The 22,776-nt window shown below is 34.7% G+C and overlaps 1 protein-coding gene across 2 annotated transcripts in view; it reads left to right on the forward strand.

Annotated features, from left to right (window-relative positions):
- Positions 1–22,776, forward strand: part of PAPPA2 (pappalysin 2) — a 288,728-nt gene that overhangs the window by 145,511 nt on the left and 120,441 nt on the right. For both annotated transcript variants that reach the window (XM_017508836.2, XM_037731478.1), the window contains 2 exons: positions 1,733–1,926; positions 3,624–3,767. In XM_017508836.2, the coding sequence (XP_017364325.1) occupies positions 1,733–1,926; positions 3,624–3,767 (338 nt within the window). The remainder of the gene's footprint in view (positions 1–1,732; positions 1,927–3,623; positions 3,768–22,776) is intronic.

Consider the following 22,776-nt stretch of genomic DNA (forward strand, 5'->3'; position numbering starts at 1 on the left):
TCATAAGTTCATCATATGCTAAGCACGTAGCTATATCCTATCATTTCTCAAAAGATTAGGTTTGAAGGAACCATTGTAAAATATATTTTTAAAGTATTTATTTGGCTCTTTTCAGATGAATTTGAAAGAAACACAGACAAAAATTTTAAGTCCTGTGCTCAAAAGAATAGAGACAAGAAGTGAGAAGTAGTTACTGGCTTATAAGTAGAAAAACAGAACAGGAGAAAACTGTATGCACACATAAAGAGAGAGAGAAAGAGAAAGATGGAGAGAGACAGAGAGAGAGAGAGAGAAAGAGATGGAAAGATTGAGAGATCTCATGGGAAAGTCATTCCAAAAGCACATACATTAGCTTGGAGGAGTTTTGAGTAAGTTTGATGAAATGCAGGAGTTGAAAGCCCAAAATAGATTTTCAACCAAGTCCTGTGGACAGTGGCTTATATCTGACAAGTAGAGATAGATTTACCACAGAACTCTTAGAGGAAATTGTTAAGAGAATAATTAATAACTGTATGTTGATGGACAGCCGACAAATTACTGGAATAGCCCTGTGGCAGCGGTATGAAGAATTTAACATAAAAAAGGAAATAGTAATGGTAAACGTTAGTAATGGTCTTATTGAATACATAGATAGGTATTGTTATTTTGACTCTTAATCTTACTTTCACATCCTATTTTTTTAAGTAGAAAATGGAAATTTGCTACTTGAATCATGTCATTAATATTAATTGTCTCATATTTTGGTTAAAAAATGCAACAGAACTTAAATGGCTTTGTGTTTCTCAGCTGTCTACATTTCAAGGAAGGATGCCTATGTATCTATAAAGAGCCAATGCCATTCTCTTACTAGGAGTTATCAGCAAGAACAGAACTTGTCCAGTGCATATCAGCTGGTTTTATAACCTCAATATATTTTCTCAGATGTTTATTTCTCACTTGTTTGCTTTTGAAGACAGCCCTTCTGTCTTAGATTGAGGCAGTGTGGAGTAATAGCTGCTGAACCTGCATTCTGGTTCTTGGATTTAACCCTGACTCAAATTCATGCTCTATTACTTATCATTCAAGGGTCCTTTACAAATTTGCATAAAATCATCGCGACTCAGGTTTCCTATCGTAAAAGAAACAAAAACCCTCACAGGGTTATCCTAAGACTAAAAAAATAATAACATGTATGTAACCATTATAAACCTGGAGCCTATATTGTCCAATTTAAGAGCAGTTATGCAGTTGAAGAAACATAATTAAGCAGCAAAAAGTGATTGAGAACAACCTCCCCTAATACTTTAATATTTTAAAAACTATGAAAAAGATTCAAATATATAATACATCATAGCATTTATTTAGAGTTGCTTTCTTCTTTTACCTGCCTATCATGTATCTCTAGTTTCCCCTAAATATCTTGCTCAACTATTACTTAAAATTTCTTTCCACACCCAGCATACAGCTGCTTTATTTCTCTCTGTTCTTTCTCCTCTGATCCCAAACCTTTTTGTACTTTTATGATGTAGATGGATTCTACCTCTCTCCAAATGAGAAAGAATCCTCCTCCTTTAGGGATTTGTGGGGTGTATGTATGTGTATTTGTGTGTTTGAGGTAGGCATTAGACTGGCAGACAATGCAGAATTCTCTTCAGTGGGCTGGAGAAGAAATGTTGTAGATATTCCCATGTTCATTTTTTTTCATGACACCTATGAAAACACTCTTTCTGTGTTATACAATATTTCTTGGCAGGAGAGCCAAGCCTTTGCTACATGTATAAGGGAGACGGCATATGTGAACATTTTGAGAGAAAAACCAGCATTGTGGACTGTGGCATCTACACTCCCAAAGGATACTTGGATCAGTGGGCTGCCCAGGCTTACTCCTCTTATGAAGATAAGGAGAAGTGTCCTGTTTCCTTGGTAACTGGAGAACCTTATTCCCTGGTAAGTTAAGCCAGATGAATAGAGTCGAGGCTGCAGAAAATTGTAAAATGACTCCCCCTATGCTTACACTTGGGCTCTGTGTTTGGATAATTTTATTTTAAAAGAAGGAAAAGAAGAAGTGAGGAGTTAGAAGGCCTAGGCAATACTACTGGATCAGCCAGCATTGCTATTATAATTCCATGACGTTGGACAAGTCATTTTACCTCTCTGGGTCCCAGTTTTCTCACATGGAAAATGGGTATATTAACACCTTTTGCAGTGTTCAGTGGTTGTTACAATGATCAAATGAGCTTTCAAATATGTATTAGAGATCAAAGTATAACTTGATTTTTAAAAGTTTTATTATTGAAGAAACCCTAGAGTTTTTGCTAGAAGTAAACCCTCAGGTGTATAATTTTTTCTGAATATCCACCTAAAGAGATAGGAGATCCCCTGAAAGATCTAAAATGGTATATCAATGACATCTATGAGATATAGTTGAAGACAGAAAAGAAGATTAAAGGCTCACGACTCTTGGGAATCATTCTAGATACTTCAATAGTATCTAGAAAATAAACTCTTCCATTTATTGGAATAGGCAATACAGTGCTTTCACAGAAGCGAGATTTAGCCTTTTAGGTAATTTAGGCCAGAATGAAAGACTAGGATTTTATACTTGAGAAGACATCTTTGAAGAGATTGAGGAGCAAGCTCAGGTTGGTGCTGCAGTTCAAGGATTTCATCCAGGAACCAGGGTCTTCTAGATTCCAGCTCTTTCATGCGTGGACACAGCCTTCTTCCTCCTGCTCAAAACATGGCTGCAGTTCTCCTAGGCATGAAGTCAGCATTTCAAGGAAGGAGGGGGCAGACCAAAGGGAAATAGATGCATGCCAGCTGAGTCTTTCCCTTTTTATTGGTATAGTGATAACTTTTCTGGAAGTTCAACACTAAACTTCTGTCCACCTCTTATGGGCCAGATCCAGGCCACTTCATCACCTTTAGTTGTAAGGAACCCTAAGGAGATGAGCATTTATAACCAGATACACTGTCGCCTTGAACAAAATTGGAGTTTGTTAATAAAAAAGTAAGGGCGAAATAGATACCAGTCGGCAAATAGCCATTGCTGCCACACTCTCTCAGCCTAATTCTGTCATCTTTCTCCCTCAAGTCCTGGTGTCCGATAACAGAATCCAGGGAAGTTGGGAGATTCTGAGGTAATGACCACTCTCTGAAGTGGCTTTTGGTCTAGGCTGTCTGTCTTCCCTAAGTGAAGTGGGAGAAATTTCCTGGAGTTTCACTTCTCTGGCTCCTTTATTTAGCTGAATCCTCAGTGGTTCCCCACCTCAGTAGCCTCACTTTTGGGGCCAGTAGATGCTGCTTGGTAAGGGCTTCATCATCACGCAGACAGACTTCCCTGGCTGTTCCTTGGGGCAGTTACCTGACATATGCCAGGACTATTTGTAACCACCCAGTGGGCAAGACCCCTGGGCTGATGATAAGCTGAGAGATGTGCATGTTTTTCTACCCTGGCAAGTTATATCTTGATGTTAAAGAGAGCTGAGAAATTCTTCAAGGTTGAGAAAAGTTTTCTGCCAATAATGTGATTATTAGGCATTCAGAAAAAGAGAAAAACTTTGCTTTGAGCTGGAGAGTTTCATTGTCTTTACTTCCCTCTCCACACTCCAGACTTCAAATTGTTGGTTGAAATTGTATTTCAGATTTGCAAATCATACCATCCAGATTTACCTAACTACCGTCCCCTCACTGGCTGGTTTCCCTGTGTTGCCAGTGAAAATGAAACTCAGGATGACAGGAATGAGCCAGAAGGTAGCCTGAAGAAAGAGGATGCGGTTTGGCTCAAAGTAAGTGGCTCAAATGCATTTGGAGGACTTGTCATAAAGTTTTCTTTTGTTATCTCACGGTGTTTATATTTTGAGTTTATTTTCGCCTCTCTGAATTGTGGACTCCGTTCTATTAATGTATGAGTATAATCAGTTATCAAAGTGTTAACATACACACAGAAAAGTGCAAAAATCAGAAATGCACAGCTCAGTGAATTGTTGCAAAGTGAACTTCCTTTCTAATCACAACATAGATCAAGAAATAGGACATCCACATCACCACCCCCCAAAAGGCTCTCTCATGTCCCCTCTTAGTTATCACCCCACTGAGGTAGATACTATTTTTATTTCTATCATCATAGATTAGTTATGTCTGTTGTTGAAATTTGTATGGAAACACTTTACAGTATGTACTCTTTGCTACTGATTCTTTCTTATTTGGCATTATATTTGTGGGATTCATTCATGCTCCTTTACTTAGCAGTAGCGTTCATTTTCATTGTGGTATAAGCATTGCAGTGTATGAATATACCACCATATATTTAACCATTCTAATATTGATGAATATTTGGATTATTTCTGGTTTTTCTCTGTTATGCTATTATAAGTCATTGTGCTATAAGCATTTCTGTACATTTTTGTGGTGAATGTGTATAAACAGATGGGTATATTTGGAACTGCCAGATCGCAAGTAGGCCAGCTTTGGTAAATAATCCCAAATAATTTTCCACAGTGGTTGTACTAATTTATACTCCCACCAGATGTTTTGAGTGTTTCAAATGTTTCACATTTTCATCAACATTTGGTATTTATGTCTCCATTTTAATGTTTTGTGGGACATGTAAAGGTATTGCCGTGTGGTTTCAGTTTGCATCTGCGTGATGACTAATGAGATTGGGGGTCTTTCAAATGTATATCAGATATTCATACATATTTTTTAAGGACATAGTCAAGTCTTTTGCTCAATTATCCATTGAGTTGTCTGCCATTTTCTTCATGATTTATATTATTTCATTATAATTGTATCCATGTAAATTTTTTTCAGTAATATGCTCTTTCATATCTTCAACCAACACTATGGCTAATTTCTTGCTCTTAAACACATCTTTAGATGAATTGAAGTTCTATTCTTTTTCTTTTTCTTTTTTTTTTTTAAGAGACAGGGTTTTACTCAGTTTTCCAGGCTAGAATGCAATGGTGCCATCATAGCTTACTATAGCCTTGAACTTCTGGGCTCAAGAGAGCCTCCCACCTCAGCCTCCCAAGTAGCTAGGACAACAGTTGCTTGCCACTACACCCAGCTAATTTTTAAACTGTATGTAGAGATGGAGTCTAGAAAAGGCACCAACTCCTGCCAGTATCGAACATCAAACTCAAGTTAACCAAATTGTCGTCTTTAAACCTGGGCAAAGGAAATAATCAAACTGCTTTCATGATACACAGGGACAAGCTTATATTCACTTAATAATTTTGCCTTTACCTAAATTAATACAATTTTATTATATTCCTTAATACCAAATAATTTAAATGTTTAGCTACCTGTGAACTTCCTTTCCTGTCATTTTAAAAATTAGGCTGGGCTTATGACATTTTTGTTTAAAACATTGCTAATTCTTTATGTTTTATTTTGCCTCCAAAATGAAAACTGTTCGATTCCCCAGGGCCTAAAGACAATCTTAGAAGAGGTGGACGTGTGAGAGTATAAGGACCAGATTTGAGAGAGAAAATTAATTGAGACCCTCTAAATCAAAGACAAGCACAGATGCCTAAACAAAGTGCTTGTATTTTGTGTAACTAATTACTCCAAGCCAAGATTATAGTAACCTAACACATATAAGTCAGTTTCATAACCTTATTTTATGACTTTTAGTTTTGACTCTTATATTGCTTAAAATCGGTTTAAGAGCTAATAAGTGCCAGCCCACCTTCATCCTGTCTGGCCTAAAACAGTTAATTAGCTATAAATCTTTTAACTCTAAGTCCCTTGACCTTGGGGGCGGGTCCCACTGAAGGACATAATGGACCCAAGGCAGATATAGCACACCACCCCGACGTCAGGGTGAGACAAAAGGAAACCTTGGCTATTAATATTTCTGGAGTGCCTTGACACAAAGGGAAAATATAAACTAAAAAAAAAAAAAAATCCGTAGGCCTTCCACAGACTGAGTAGATCTCCAGTTTACCCAAAGGGAATCCCTTCCAAACACTAAAAAATGTAATTCATGCCTGATCAGAAGTAGGGATCAGACACACCTCACTATGCTCCCAGCCCCTAATGTTTAAGCCAAGTTCAGAGGCCTTTCCAAATTATAAAAATAAAGTATTGCCCTTTCCTACACACAAAAATAATGGTTTTTCTCTTCATTCGGGACACTTAGACGTACTAGGGGGTGGAGGGTCAAAAAAAAAAAAAAAAAAGGATCCTTTGAGGATCAATTACAACCAAAATGGAAGGGCCCCATCAGGTATTATTAAGTACCCTCACCATATTAAACTTTTAAAAATAACTACTTGGGTACACCTCTCCAGAATAAACCTGTTTTTTTATGAGTCATAGGCACTGTAACTTACATCTGGGGACAAAACCATGACCTACCTCTGTAAACCTTTGAAAGGCCTCCACTACCTATTTAACACATGGCCAAAAGTAATAATGTGATATTGTGGATGGAAATAGGAGCGTCAGTTCTTCTCTTCTTCTTGATTATAGTATTTATTTTCTATCACTTTAGCCAAATACCTTCTCCTAGAAAACATCTCTTGTATCCTTGTTGGGTGTAGAGACTCTTCTAAGGCCCAACTGGACACCATGTTGCCACTGTTAATCCTGTTTGCTCTCCCAATTAACCTAATCCAGTGTGGGTGGAAGCAAAACTCTTTAATAAATATTTCAAAAATTATAGCATCAGGGAATCATCTTTGTGGTTACTAAATTTGTCATTAATACCCCCAGGATAGAAAATTCCACCTTCTGGCCTATCCAGAAAAATCTCATGGCCATCTCCCAAGACCTCCCAACTAATCACTGTAATCTCAAAGTACCCGGACCCCTAGTTGTTAGGTGAAACTCTCCCCAACTTAGTGGATTCCACATAAACCCCCTGCTACTATTACCCAGACCTGGAAAGTTGGGTATCTTTATCTCCAGGCACTAAGAATTCTATCTTTTGTACCTACTGTTGCATTGATGACACAAAAACAAAAGTTTCCCTGTAATGCTCTAATCTAACTCTAGTTGCCCAGTTCCCAAGGCTGCAGCAAGGTAAGTGGGATTCTCCTTGCACGTGAAAAAAACATTTATAGGCCTTCCCCTGGATCAAAACACACAGGGGAAAAGCAGCTGCCTAATAGGGAAGGTGGGAGCACAGCCCCCTTCTAGCAAACAAGGATGGTTTGGCCACCCCCACTGGAGCAGGGGAGAAATATCTCTACAGTCCCAATGTGACAGCAAAAGATAGACATCACACCTTGTGAGGGCTCTGTGCCCTAACTGGGCTTGTTTTTGTTTGTGGTCATGAGTGGGAAACAGTCATATCTCATAACCATTCCTTACTCCCTGGGGAGCCACCTGCTCTTTCAGGCATAGCTTTCCCTTATATATCAAAAAGTTGAAGTGGGTGAATAGACATTGGCCACCCTTACCCCTGTGAGGATTACTGTCTATTTAACCCCTTAAGACCCAGGAATACCAGAAATAAATGAGCCATAGGGTTTATTCTGGCAGGAATTGGGGCAGCAATAAGACTAGCAGTCCCCTGGGGTGGCTTTGCCTACCATGAATTAGCCCTAAAAAGCTGGACTCAAACCCTACAACCATTAGCCACCAACACAGGTTAGGCATTAAAGGGAATTAAAAAACTCCTAGACTCTTGGGCAAATATAATTCTTGATAACACACATTCTTGTTTAGCTAGATTATTTACTAGCTAAACAAGGAATGTCTATGCAGTTATTAATAAAACCTCTATACATATATTAATAACTCTAAATAGATTGAGGTTAACCTTCAAAAAAATCTATGAACAAACTACTTGATATCATAAATACAATTAGGGCACTGACCCCAGCTGTATTTGGTTGACTATAAAAATGTTCTCTCAAGTTTTACCTGGTTCTTACATCTCTTAGGTCTTTTATTATAAAAGATAATAATAGCTTTCTTGTTATTACTAGTTTTTGGCCTTTGCTGATTTAACCTCTTAATGAAGTGTATGTCTTTCAGATTACAACAATTCCATATAAAATTGATAGTGGCACAAGGCTTCCAACCCATCCCATCTTCTGACTTGAAAAATAAAAACACCCTGCCTTTAGGCCCCTTAGACCAGCTATCCAAAGATTTTTACTCTTCCATTGCTAGTCAGAAAGCAAAGTACAATTGGCAGAAAGCACTTGGAGAAGATAGACCTTCACCCTTCTACAGCCCCCTTAGGATTAAAGAGGAGTATCTAGTATCTGAGGGGGGATAAGGTAGAAGATGAGCAGGACTTGTTTTGTAAGCATTAGTCAGGACCCTGCTAATCAGAGCAGAATCTGGTTGAAACAGGCTACAGTGAAGAAGCCAGCCAAAACCAGCAGATGGCAATAAAAGTGACCTCTAGTTGCCCTCACTGTTAGCATAAAGACACTTCCAGGAGTGCCATAACAGTTTACAAATGTCATGGCAGCATGCTTTGGCAATGACCCCAAAGTTACCCTATTATATAGTTCTGAAAACTCTTGCCCCTTTTCCAGAAAGTTCTGAATAGTCTGTCTCGTAATTAGCATATCATTAAAAGTGGGTATAAATGCGACTGCCAGCAGCTCCTAGGCTGCCACTGTCAGCACACTGTCTAGGGGGTAGCCCTGCTCTGAGATAAGCGGCACCTCTGCTGCCTCTTCATAAAAGCTGCAGTCTGACACTGCTGGCTTGCCTTTAAGTTCTTTCCTAGGCAAAGCAAAAACCTCTCCTGGCCTAAGCCCCAATTTTGGGGCTTGCTTGCCCTGCGTCAGTTTTCTGAGAAAGTAGAGTTGAATTTTATCATATGTTTTTTCTAATCTATTGAGATGATATTTTTTCCTCTCTTTGTTCTGTTACTATCTTAACTCACATTAAAAAATTTTTTAATGTTAAACCAACCTAAGATATTTGGAAACCAACAACCAACCACACAGTTTTGAATTCTATTTGAGAATATGCTGGTGGTTTTTCATCTATGTTCGTTTGAATTTGTCTCTAATTTTCTTTATTTTACTATCTTGTCAGGTTTTATGATCAAAGCTAGGTTTGATTCCTTAAATAAGTTTCTTTTTTCTCCTGTCCTCGGTTCTGTGGAATATTTTGTGTAAGGTTGGTGTGAATTTTTTGAGGATTCATCAGTGAAACTAACTGAGCTTGGAGTTTTCTTTGCAGAAAAAATATAATTATGGATTAAAATTTTAAAACAATGCAGAGAAATTTAGGTTTTCTACTTCCTCTTAGGTCAATTTTAAATAAGTTGACTTTTTCAAATAATTTGACCATTTAAAAAATCTAAAATATCAAATTAAGTTTTTCATAATATTCTACTATTTTCTTTGTTGTGTTTCTACAGTCTCTAGGAGATCTTTCACTCATTCTATTGTTAATTTGTGGGTTGTCTCTTATTTTTCTTGCTCAGTCTTGCTAGAGGATTATCACTTTCATTAACCTCTTATTAATCTTTTTATGCAACCAACTAAAGGTATATATGATCTTATTTTTCATTATTTCCTTTATGTTTGCATTTAACTTGTTCTTTTTCTAGTAACTTGAGGTGATACATAGGTAATTGATTTTTGTCCTCTCTGTTTTTTAGTTATACACATTAAGGCCATAAATTTTTTTTTTAAACATGCCTTTAGCTACTTTTCGCAAGTTTTTACATCTTATTTCTGTTATCATTCAATTCAAACCAATTTTCTTGTTTTAATTGTGATTTCTTTTTTTTTTTTAACCTGAGTTATTTATAAGTGTGCTGTTTAACTTGAAAACATTTGTGGATTTGGGGTTACGTTAAAAAAAAAACAACTTCTAGCTAGATTCTTCTGTGGTCAAAAGTATATTCTATATTTCAATTCTCTGAAATTCGTTGAACTTTGATTTATGGATCAGTATGTGGTCAATATTTTAGTATTACATATACTTTGAAAGAAACGTGTGATCTGCAATTGTTGGATAAAACATTTCATACATTTAAGATATCACGTTTGTTCATCATGTTGTTGAAATTTCCTATATATATAGAGAGAGAGTATACATTTATCTCATATGTATATAATAATGTTTATTTTTCCCAATATTTTGTGTACTGTTTCCAGTAGTCACTGAGAGATATGTATTACATGCCTCCAACATAATCTTGAATTTGTTTGCTTCTCTTTTAGTTTTGCCATTGTTGATAAGCTTAGAGGCTATACTATTAAATGTGAAGGCAGTCTTTACTTTGCCTGGTAATGTGGAACCACAAAACAACTATGAAAGTTGAAACTATACAATGCAACCTTAATAATCAGTGGAAAAAATTACAATTATTTCATGGTATCTAAAAGGTTTTTATTTTTATTTTTTGGCAACATTAAATGCCCTCATTTTTAGTTATACGTATGTAGGGAAATGGAAAAAACTAGTGAAACTAATATTTAGTTGACTAGAATTTTAAACAATAGAAACAAGAAGAATTAAAATGTTTCCTTTTTTGTGAAATAACGAAAAACAAAACTTACCAAGAATAGTTTAAACATTGTTTGCCTTTTCCTTATTATATGACTTACATTACAAAGAACACAGTTTTTCTGTGTGTTAATGAATTGTCATATTTCTGGTGAAGTTTGAATCCACTTCTAACATTTTATCCTTTGCACTTTCAATGTTATGAAATATTTCTGAGAGATTTTTTTTAACATTAGTTTTTTTCTTGACATCACTTCTGGGACAGCTTCTCCTCTTTTTTTTTGTCACAACTTATTTTTTCATTTATGTCGATAATTTCACTTTCACTAATTTTCTCTGGCTGTATACCTGAGAGTCTCTTGAATGTCAGGAGAGTCAACATTCCCAGAGTCGGCTATTTCTTTTATAACTCCATTTCTTTTGATTTAAACTTCACTTCCCAACATTATCATTTTTCATTTATTTGCTGCATGCTCATCTGTTTTAGCCACTTCCTTCTTTTGATTATCCATTTTTGTAAAGTGTCATTTATCAGTAGGAGACAAAATGGCAACATAAGTATACACTTTTTAGTTTCTGTGTGAGTGAAATACCCAGTGACTAATCAGTGACAGACTTTGAAAGAAGTGATGTGATTGGTCACCCATCATTACTCACATTCGTTGTTCACTTGGTGATTTTTGGATGGAAGGACTAATAGTGAAGTTGATACTTTATACAGTTAATATACTGTGCAAACTGAAATTTGAAGCATGTTCTTGGGAGGTTGGTTTTAGTTAGCTAAATTGTTATAACTGATATTCATGCATATTGGAACTATGTAAACTGGAAACTGTCAGAATATAATTTTAGAATTTTTATGTCTTCTGGGTGAACTTTCTCTTTTAAAACTAACAAACACTTTAAAAACCCTCTAGGGATTCTTCTTGCTTTATGTAACTTTTGTCTGGTTTTATTGTAGCCATACCTATACTGAATAACATTTTATATTTGTGTACTATGTCTTCTTTCATACTATTACTTTTAACTTTTCTTTGTAATTAATGTGCTTAGTTTGTTATCAACATATTTTATATATATATATGGAATCTAAAATTCTCTGTTTTCTAGTTGGAGAACTTAGTACAATTACATTTAAAGTATTTAACAATGTTTAGTTTTAAACTTGCCAACTTACTGTTTGTTATTCATTTGTTCTATATGCTCTTTGTCTCTTTCTTGCTTTTTTTAAAAATACATAGTTTGATTATGTGATTTCTCAGTCCATCAGTTTGTTAGTGTATTAGGGTTCTCCAGAGAGAAACAATAGCGTGTATATAGATATAAGTAGATAACAAGAGGGTATTTATCAGGAAAATGGCTCACACAATTGCAGAGGACAATTGGTTCACACAGTTGTCTCATGATAGGCCCTCAGCAAGCTAGAGACCTGGGGATGCTGGTAGTGTGACTCAGTCCAAGTCCCAAAACCTCGGAACCAAGGAAGCCAATGGCATAATTCTGTCAGAGGTCAAAGGCTCAGGAGCCTCAATAATCTGCTGGTGCAAGTTCCAGAGTCTAAAGGCTTAAGAACCCAGAGTTCTGATGTCCAAGGGAAAAAGAGGAAGAGTTTCCTGCTCTGGAAGAGGGAGAAAGACAATTCTTCCCTTCTTTCACCAGTTTGTTCCATTTGGGCCCCTGGCTAATTAGATGGCATTCATCCACACTGAGGGTGGATCTTCCTCTCTCAGTCCACTGAATCACATGACAGTCTCCTCCAGAAACACACCCAGAAATAATGCTTTACCAACCATCAAGGCATCTCTCAATCCAGTCAGGCTGACATTTAAAATTTATCATCACAGTGAGCTATACTTTTATTTTCCAAGTGGTTAGTCTTGAGGTTCAGCATGCATTCTAACTTGTTAACAGTCTGTTATAAGTTAGTACTCTCACAATTTTGTAATCAGTAAGAATACCTTAGAATGCGTTGCCTCCATTTATTGCTTTCCACATTGTTAAAGTACTATGGATTTAAATTTCCTAATATTTACCCGCTACAGTGCTTTTCAATCCTTTCTACATTTCTGTGCTTCCATTATTTTCGTTTAGCTTGGGGAAATTCGTTTTTATTATTTCTTTTAATGTGGGCCTGCTGGCAATGAGTTCTTTCAGGTTTTGTATGGCTAAAATATTTTTTTTGACAAAGAATATCTTTGTACAAAATTCTAGGTAGCCAGTTGTTTTCTTTTATCATTTGGAAGATGTTATTCCTTTGTCTTTTCATTTCCGTACTTTGGAGAGTTAGCTGTACAATTGATATATATTTCTTTGAAGGCAATGTCTTTTATTCTCTGGTACTCTTAATATATTCTCTCTGTCTTTTGTCTTCAACAGTCTTTCTGTGATGTTCCCAGGCCTACCTGTCTTTGCATATATCTGGCTAAAGGTTTGTCAAGCTCTCCAATCTGTAGCTTAGTGTCTTAGTTTTGGAAAACAAAACCAAAAAAAACATGTTTCAAGTATTCCTTCTGCTCATTTACTTTTTTCCCTTGGTTGCGTACACACACACACACACACACATATTTATATATATATATTATACCTTTTTGCTGTGTACTTTTTACCTTCTGTGTTCTTCTATGTGTTACTCCCTTCTTATTCTTATTCCCTGTAGTCTGATTATTTTACATTGAGCTATCTTCTGTTTTAGTAATCCCAAATTTTGCTTAATATAATCAGTAAACTATTTATTAAATCCTTAGTTTTTGTTACTGTATTTTTAATTCTAGAATACCTATTCAATTTTTCCTATATATTATTTGTGAAAATCTCCATCTTAACAGCCCATTTATAATCATATTAATCACAATGATTTTTGAGTCTGCATCTGATAACACCAATAACTTGATCCAGAGGTCTGTTTAGGTTGACTTTTTAAAAAAAGTTGTGTTTATTTGAGCTTTTCTACTGTCATACTAATAATGTTTTAAGTGAATATCAGACACAATAAATTGTAGAGGCTCTGACTAATAATATCTTCAAGTTTTTTTTAGACATCTGGTAAGATTTGGGAAGGATCACTTTAATTCAGTAATTAATTAAAATAGCTCAAACTTGTGCTTCTTTAGTTGTGAGCCTTTATACATTTTTTTTCAGTTTTTTCTTTCTTCTAAGGCCTGGTTCTTCAGGAGCCTCAACTAAAAGCTTGGATTGGGACCTCCACATTGATAGTCTTTGAAGTATAATTTCTATTTCATCAGCAGTGTGTCTGCTAAAAACTCTTCTTAATTTTTTGGCCTCTCTGTTGCCAATTTCTGCTTGGCTTTTTATACTCTTATTTTGCATTGCTTAGGATTTGAAGAATACCTTAAAGGCTAAAGTAGCACAGAATATTATCTTCCCTTCATTGTGTTCTTTTTTTTTTTAATTAGACTTTGAAGTCCTGAGTACTTGGTTGCTCTCAAATGCTTTTAAACATTTTTTGTATACTTAATTCATTTTTTATGATTTTTCTTGTCAGGATAGTTTGTTGTATTACATGCTACTCTATCATAGCTGAAAACAGAAATCTCCAACTGGCATTGTTTTAATATATGTCAGTTAGCTACATCTTATATTTTAGATGTGTACCTTGTCTTAGTCTGCCTTCTGTTGCTTTAACAGAATGATACCACAGATTGGTTAATTTATAAAGAAAATAAATGTGTGTGTCTTATAGTTCTTATAGTTCTGGAGACTAGGAAGTCCAAAAGCATGGCACTGGCATCTGCTCAACATCTGTTGCTTCTGCATTAAAAGATGGTAGAAGGGCAAAAGGGGCATGTGAGAGAGAGCTCACTTTTATAGGAAAGCCACTCCAATGATAACTAACCCACTCCCATGATAACTAACCCAGTTCTATGATAACTAACCCACTCCCTTCCAAAGGCTCTGTCTCTTGACACAGTGCAACCAAATTTCCAATACATGAACTTTTGGGGACTACATTTAAGCTATAGGATATCCAGTTCATGATAAAATGAATCCAGGAGTAATAGTATTTGTATTAGGAAAAAAATAATAATATCATTAAAGTTCAGTTAATATGTAAGAACTGTTAAGAAAATTAGTGTTCACAAATCAATATAACACCAAATAATTTAGAAAGTGATTTTTAAAGATAAAGTAGTTAAGTTTAAAAAAATTAAAAATCTTTCAGAGAAATACGGGATTTCTGGCTTTTTATTCTTCCTTTCGGTACACTTTAATCTTGATTTGATGCACAAATATGATTTGTATGCAGTAGCTCAGAGAGAAATTTACTACAAATGACAAACAATGAAGCTGGAAAACATTAGTCCTGAAAATATCTTCCCAAAATCTTTCATTGACTAAAATCCTACTTGCCCAACAAAATTTCTGTCATTTTAGTCTACATTTGCTGAAGTGACACTCTCCTAGTTTTTCTTTTCTTCTAATCTTGAGCCAATAGACCAAAAGTGTAAGAATTTTCTTAAATATAATAAAATGTAGTCTTTTTATTATTTACATAATAAGCACATTTTATAGCCATTTATGGTTTTCAAAGCACATTCTCATGCACTATTTGTATTTGATCCCTACTATAGCCTTGTGAATTTGGCAAGGTATGTGTTTTCCAGTTTCATAGGTGAGTAAAATAAGAATCAAAGACTCAAGGTGCTTTTTGTACATCGCTCAAGAATAAAATAATAAATCTGATGCTCACATTTATGCCTCTTGATTCTAATCCCATGTTTATCCATCTATGCTATGTTGCCTTCTTCAGTCAGCATTCACTAAGCACCTGTAATATGCCAAAAACAGAAGCCCTCAAGATAGACAGGAATATAGCATGAGCAAGAAAACAAACTAAAACATGTTGGATTATAAGGAAAGGCTTCCTATCTTTTTTGCTGGATTTCTTCTAAATTCTTGAAAGACAGTGTATCTATAAATCTAGTTCACGGGATTTATTAAGCACTTGTTGTCAACTCTTGGTGTCATTGGGGGATTGAGAAAGAAACAGAAGGCATAATTCTTCCCAGAAAGTGCTTTGTATCTATGTAATATGGACAACAAATGAAGCAATTTGAGAAGAGAAGCAGATACTCAATAAGTACTTGTTGTTTGATTTCATTGGGAGCCCGTCGACATATGCAAAACCATATGCTCATGTTTATTTTCATGGCTCCTCTAAAATGTCTGCAATTTGGAATGGTCTCATTCAGGCTGGAATGGTTAGCAATCCTAACAGCAACCACCACATGCTCACAGTATTTTAAATACTAGGGTCTTCCACATCAGTTATACATTACAGACCACTGCCTGGAAACCCTTGCTACATAAAACCCAAAGCCTGTTAACCATAATTTCCTCCCTTTCTTCATTTGGGTTCAACTATCCAAACACTGACTGTGAATCCTTAACAGAAAATGCAATACATGTTTAATTGATTGGATTTCAAAGATGAAAATCCCTACCACCAGGCATCAAAGGGGAAGAACAACATTGACTGAAATTTACTATATTTCCAATATTTTATTACTAATTGTCATGTAAACTCTTACTAGAGATATGATTTTTCTCATTCTAAAAATGATTATCTTAAAATTCAGAGATACTAAGCCTTTAGATAACATGGCTAGTAGAGATACAGATAGGATTAAAACTCAAATCTGGTTTATGAAAAACTCATGGTCCTTTTTCTCTATACCAGGGTTTTGGAAACATTTTCTATAAAGATAGCAGATTAAAAAATACTTCGGTGTTTATGGGCCATACAGTCTGTGTCACAACTACTTAACACCTCCTTTACATGAACGTAGCCATAGACATTATGTAAATGAATAAGCATAATTATATCTCAACAAAATTATATTTATAAACTCTGAAGTTTGAATTTCATATAATTTTCATGTTATTCACGTTTAATTTTTTTTTTAACCATTCAAAAATGCAAAAACTATTCTTAGTTCACAGGTTGTACAAAAACAGGCAGTGAGTCATATTTGACTCATGGACCATAATGTGCTAACCTCTGTTCTATATCATATTTCCAGTAAATACTAAAGATATTTATGAGTATTTGCTTTATTTCCACACCATAACAACATTCACTTTTAATTCTACTTAGTAAACACTGCCTCATATGAACAATATGTTGTGATGTGGAGGGATCCAAAGATGAATGAATTACATCTACATACATAGCAGTGGACATGTTTACAAAAATATTGTAGAAGACAGAAAGTTGTAAGTGATGTGGTGCTATAGATACAGTAAAGTGAAAAACAGACTTGAAAGAACCTGGTAACTGATTGGAAATAGGGAGATAGAGATAAGCGTTATCTCAGGCTGAATTCTTTGATTTGTCACGTCTTCCACATCTGTTTACACACACACACACACACACACACACACACACACACACACACACACAGGTTTAGTCATTTTAATCATAACATATTTATTTTGGTGCTAAAATATGTCAGAGTTTTTACTTCTCTATAACATTCCTGATGGGAAACTCATATTTTTTTCCCCTGTCAATGATCTACTCATTATGTCTCTCCAAGAAATACAAACTTACCTTCTATCATTTAGCTCAAGAATTATTTCCGTTATAGAACCTAGCCCTTTCTAAACTCTTCTCCCAAGCCCCAGGTGGTGTAATTGATCACTTCACCCTTGATAGATGCTTCTGTCAAAGTGCCTGTATACTCCGCTGTTCTTGTTTACCTGTCTATCTCTTCATCCTGTGAACTGCAAGGATCTTGTGGACAGAGGCCATGTGTAGTCAAGATCGTATGTTCAACATGGAGTGCAGAGCCTGCTTATTATAGTGTTCAAATCTGGTGAGGGCATAAATAAATGATGGGATGCTGAGTCTTAGCCTTGACAATGGGGAGCATATTGATAATATTATTTATGACACAGAACAGAGGTAAATAACTAGGACTGTACACTGGCCTAGATTGAAAAGGGAATGGCCACTACCATTTCTACTGAGACCAGAAATAGTGGAAATCACATCAAAGGGAATTTTTCAAGGATGAGGAGAATAGGTAATTGTCTTTGTTTGTGGCAGGTTGGATTCTCCAGGAATAGATTCTGAAATGGAATTTGGTATGCAGGCTATTTACTAAGGAGTGGACTAGGGATCACCATCTGTGAGCAGGAAGGGAAAGGAACATAAGTGGGTAAAAAAGGAAGAAGAGCAGCCTTAATGTTAGGCTCAGTGGACCCCTTCTATGGAGAAATAATATATATGATCACAAAGGTCAAGGCATTGGAAAGTAGAATAATACTGCTGTAAGGTCCTAACATTATTCATGAGATAGTAATATTTTTTGGAAGTAGATTGCAGTAAGTTAGAGATGTGTATTGTAGCCTCTTGAACAAAAATACACATATGCACAAATAACTGTAGGGGAAGAGTCAAAGAGAAGATTAATGGAATAATAAAATAGATTGGTTCACTCAAAGAAGACAGGGAAAGAGGAACTAAGAAATGAAAAATTGCTGGAAACAACAGAAAATAAATACCAAGATCTTAGACTTAAACCCAACTATATCATTCATTACATTATTTAAATTGTCTAAAAACTCCATGTAGAAGGCAGAAATTGTCATATAAAAAGAACCAGTTACAAAACTGTTTATAAAAAACACTTCAAATACAAAGACATGCACGTCAAAAAAAGGGTGGAAAATTATGTATCATGTAAATCCTAAACTTAAGAAAGTTGATGTGCCATGTTAATATCTGACAAAATAGATTTCAAAACAAAGTAATACCAGAGATAAAGAGGCATGTTTCATAATGATAAATAGATTGATTTCTCAAATAGACATAATAATCTTGTTATAAATTGACGGACTTAAGAACAGAGGCTCAAAAGAAATGAATTATAAATTGACAGAACTGATGAGAAAACAGCCAAATTAATAATTACAGTTGGGGATTTTTATCCCCTATCTGTTAGTAATTCATATAACAAGTAGGCCAAAAAATCCAAACAAATATATTAGATTTGAAGATCATTATCAAATACAAATGTGACCTAACTCACATTTGTAGAAACACTATACTCAAAACAACTGTAGAATGCGTGTGGTGCATTCACCAAGACAGACCATATACTAGACCATAAAACAACTCTCAATGAATTTATCATTGAGGCAAACAGATAAATTAGTAGCAAGATAGCTAGGCCATCCCCAGATTAAGCAATACATTTCTAAATAGTTCACAGGCCAAAGAAAATTATATGGAGGAAATTCGAAAATATTTTGAGCTGAATGGTAATGAAACAAAATGGAAATTTGTGCACGCAATTAAAAACATTACTTAGAGTAAAATAAAAAGGGCAATCACAGAGAAGAGCAGAAATCAATAACAGAAAAATCTTCAATATCATCATTATTATTTTACTTTCTCTTGAAATAGAAGCCAGTGCAGTTAGACGTTTGATTTTATACTTTATGAGATATAAAAGAAGTTAAACATAAAATGTGAAAGAAGTAAAACTTTAATTAACATTGAAAAGAGAACAACCTGAAAATTATTTCACTTAGTATCACAGTTTAATATAAAATTAAGATGAAAATAAATATGCTGACTAAACAGTCATCAATAAAAAGAAAATAGTAGCAATAAAAATGGTAAAATAATTAGAAATAAAATCAAAAAGACATTTGAAAGATCTATATGAAGAAATGCTACTGAGAGATACCATGAGGGCTTGAATAAATGAAGAGGAACAAATTGGTCCTGTATAGAAAGACTCTATCAGAGGAATGCTGATTCTCCCTAAATTTTAAACTTCACATAATCCCAGTAAAATCCTAACAAGATTTTTAAAAGAATCATACAGTTTATTTTAAGTGTGTGTGTGTGTGTGTGTGTGTGTGTGTGTAGATTCTGAGAAAGGTAAGTAATGGAGGCCTGGTCTTGTCAGATATTAAAATACATTAATAGCACATCAAAGTGCTAGTACGTAAATAGACAGACAGATTAATGGAATGGGGAAATTCAGAAATATACCCAAACATGTAGACATAAATGTGGTTCTAACCTTAAGCATATTACTTTAAAGGCAGTGCAACTAGTACATCATTTCCACATATCCTTGCCCAAACCCAATATTATCCAATTACCTAAATTTAATTAAGGTGATGGGAAAAATGTGATATCTCACTTTTATTATATTTTTCATTATTCTCATTATTAATGGAGTATAGCATCCTTTACATAATAATTATCAGACATTTAGCTTTTTTCTCTTTGGTTGTTAGCTTTTGCTAAGGTTGCAAAGATACCTTTTCATTTATACTTTTGTCTGTCAAACTTTAGCCTTTAATATATTCAACAGTTGTTTTTGTATATAGAATAAGATAGGGATCTACTTTTACATATATGTATAGTCCAATTTTTCTAATATTATCTGTTAAAGCATCCACCCTTGTCCTAATGATTGTAGTGCCATGTTGATTATACACCAAGTTCTAGATATTACATGATTCTTTTTTAATTTCATTTTTTATTTTTAGTAGAGACAGGGTTTCACTATGTTTGTCAGGCTGGTCTCGAACTCGTGTCCTCATGATCCGCCTGCCTTGGCCTCCCAAAGTGCTGTGATTACAGGCGTGAGCCACCGCACCCAGCCGTCATTTCATGATTCTAATTTTTAACTCTCTTTTATATTTCATTGGTCTTTTCACCTGTTTCTTTTACCAGAAATATGTTTTTATTACTATAGCTTTAACCTTATAAACATAGCTAGTAGGACATTTCCCCTCTCCCACTTTCTTACATACCTTTTTCAAACTTGAATTCGCTGTTTGTTATTCATGAGCACTTATTCGTTATTCATGTGCCACCGTGCCTGGCCAAGAAGGCATTATTAAGTACACACAAAAAAATTCAGAAACTTGCTACCTATACTCCTTGTTGAGAAAAAATAGTAAAAGGAGCCAATTTTAGATTTGAAATTTTAGAAGAAAGCTTAGGTCATTTTTTCTGCCTATTGAAAAACATACTTGTATATATGGTCTGAATTTAACCCCTTGATTTGTATTAATTGTTATGATCCTGTGATTTTTTTTTCTCCTTAGATTCTTCATTATGTTCAACAGATTTGGTAGATTTTTTTTTTTTTTTAGCTGCCAAATCATTTTTACCTTTGTAAAGCAAAACTACATGCTTATTGTATATTTTAAATATATGGTTGGATTTTATTGAGTAATCTTTTATTTTTGACTTGTGTGTGTAGAATTATTTTATATATTCGTTTTTTGCATATTCAGATTATAGAAGCCTCATAAAATTGGTTGTACAATTTTCTTTTTTTAGTTTCTGGAACCACTTGTATAAAATAAGGACGATCTGTTTCTTCAAAATTTGGCAGAGCCTACCTGTGAAACCAGCTGATGTGGTCATCACCAACTGATACGATTGTCATTTAAATTTCTTTGATTTTTATTAATGTCTTCATGTTTTCAACTTTTTTCCAATTTTGAATTTTTTGTTATTTTCTGAAATTTATTAATTTCTTCCACATATTCAAATTTAGTCCTGGTAGTTTTTTATAGTGTATTTTTATTATATTTCAACTCTATTTTAGCTGTAGTTGTTACATCCTTTCTTGTATATATTTTTGAATCTTCTTTTTCTTTTTCTTGATAACACATGTATAGGATTTGTCTGGCTTATTGGTGTCTTCAAAGTACAACTTTTACTTTCATTCGTTTCTCTTTTTGTTCTATTTTTCTGTATTCCATTGATTTCTACTCTTCATTATTTCCTTGCTTTTTGTTTGTCTGGATTTACACTGATGTTCTTTTTCTAGGTTTTTGTGTTGAAATGTTTGGCTAATTTGTTTTTGGTGTTCCATAATTTCTCCCTCTAAGTACTACTTTAATTGTGCCCCATAAATTTTGACATATAAAGCTTTTATTGTCATTTAGCCCTAAGTATTTTGCAATGCTCTTGTAATTTCTTTTTAAAACCTTGGATTTTCAATAGCATTTTGTTTGTTTCTAGCACTTATTTTTCAGGGCATGACAGCTTTTTATTGTGCCAGCTGTATCTTTATTAAAGACATTTTTCTCCTTCTCTTGGCCCTACATTTTATTAGGAAGCACTTAAATAGTGAGTCTTTATTCATTCAGGAATTAAGGGCCAGTCCAAGGTAAAAATGTGCGCTCTGTATCATTCACTGGTCAAAAAATGTCTACCACCTTTAACAATTTTATCTCTATTTTTGTTTATATACGTAAACATCCACAAAATCCTTTTCTCCATTGCAGTTTTCTTTCTAAATTTGTGTTCCCTACACTGCTTTCTTTTCTCTCTTCATTTTTCCTTTTCTTATTGTGAATTTCTTAGATTGAAGTATTTCATTGTTTATTTTCTTATAACCGACAAATCAAAATTACATATATTTGCAGTGTACACTGTGATTTTTTTTTTTTTTTTTTTTGAAGGAGCCTTGCTTTGTTGCCCAGGCTGGAGTGCGGTGGTGTCATCTTGGCTCACTGCAACCCCTGTCTCCTGGGTTCGAGCTATTCTCCTTTCTCAGCCACCCGAGTAGCTGGGATTATAGGTATGTATCACCACGCCCAGCTAATTTTTTTATTTTTTATTTTTAGTAGAGGTGGGGTTTCACCACCTTGGCCAGACTGGTCTCGAACTCCTGACCTCAAATTATCTGCCTGCCTCAGCCTCCCAAAGTGCTGGGATTACAGGCATGAGCCACTGTACCGGGCACAATGTGATATTTTGATATACATACATACATGTGAAATTGTTACCACAATCAAGCTTATCGTAGATTCTGATATCTTTTCAACTTTGGGTTGCAGAAAAAAAGTAGAATAGTTAAATTTTAGATAAACAGTGAATAATTTTTTTTTTTTTTAGTATAAGTAGCTCCATGCTTTATTTTGGCATATTTGTATGTTTAAAAACCTCATTGTTTATCAGACATTCAAGTGTAAGTGCCCATCCTGTTTTTTGGTTTGTTTTGGCCAAAATAACAAAATCATTTATAATTTTTAAAATGTAATCAGTCAGATTCTAATCACTTATTCAGAGATGACTTCAACCATCCAGGAAACTGTCCAGATTTCATAATTTAGCAAAAAAAGAAAAAGCCCATGTACAGATGACACCAAGTCCAATCATTGCTTTGGATTATTCTACTTTGTTCATAGGAAAGTTGACAAGACCCTTTTTTAGATCTCTTTACATTGAATTCTAACAATATTTGTTATCTGAATTTTCAGTCTGTGTTATAAAAGGAGCAACAAATTAGTAGGGGATTTCGAAACTGGGAGAAAATATACACTCAGAAGACCAGTAACGTAAGCCTTGTT

The sequence above is a fragment of the Cebus imitator genome, unplaced genomic scaffold (genome assembly GCF_001604975.1).
Source record: "Cebus imitator isolate Cc_AM_T3 unplaced genomic scaffold, Cebus_imitator-1.0 Scaffold402, whole genome shotgun sequence".
In the NCBI taxonomy this organism is placed as follows: Eukaryota; Metazoa; Chordata; class Mammalia; order Primates; family Cebidae; genus Cebus; species Cebus imitator.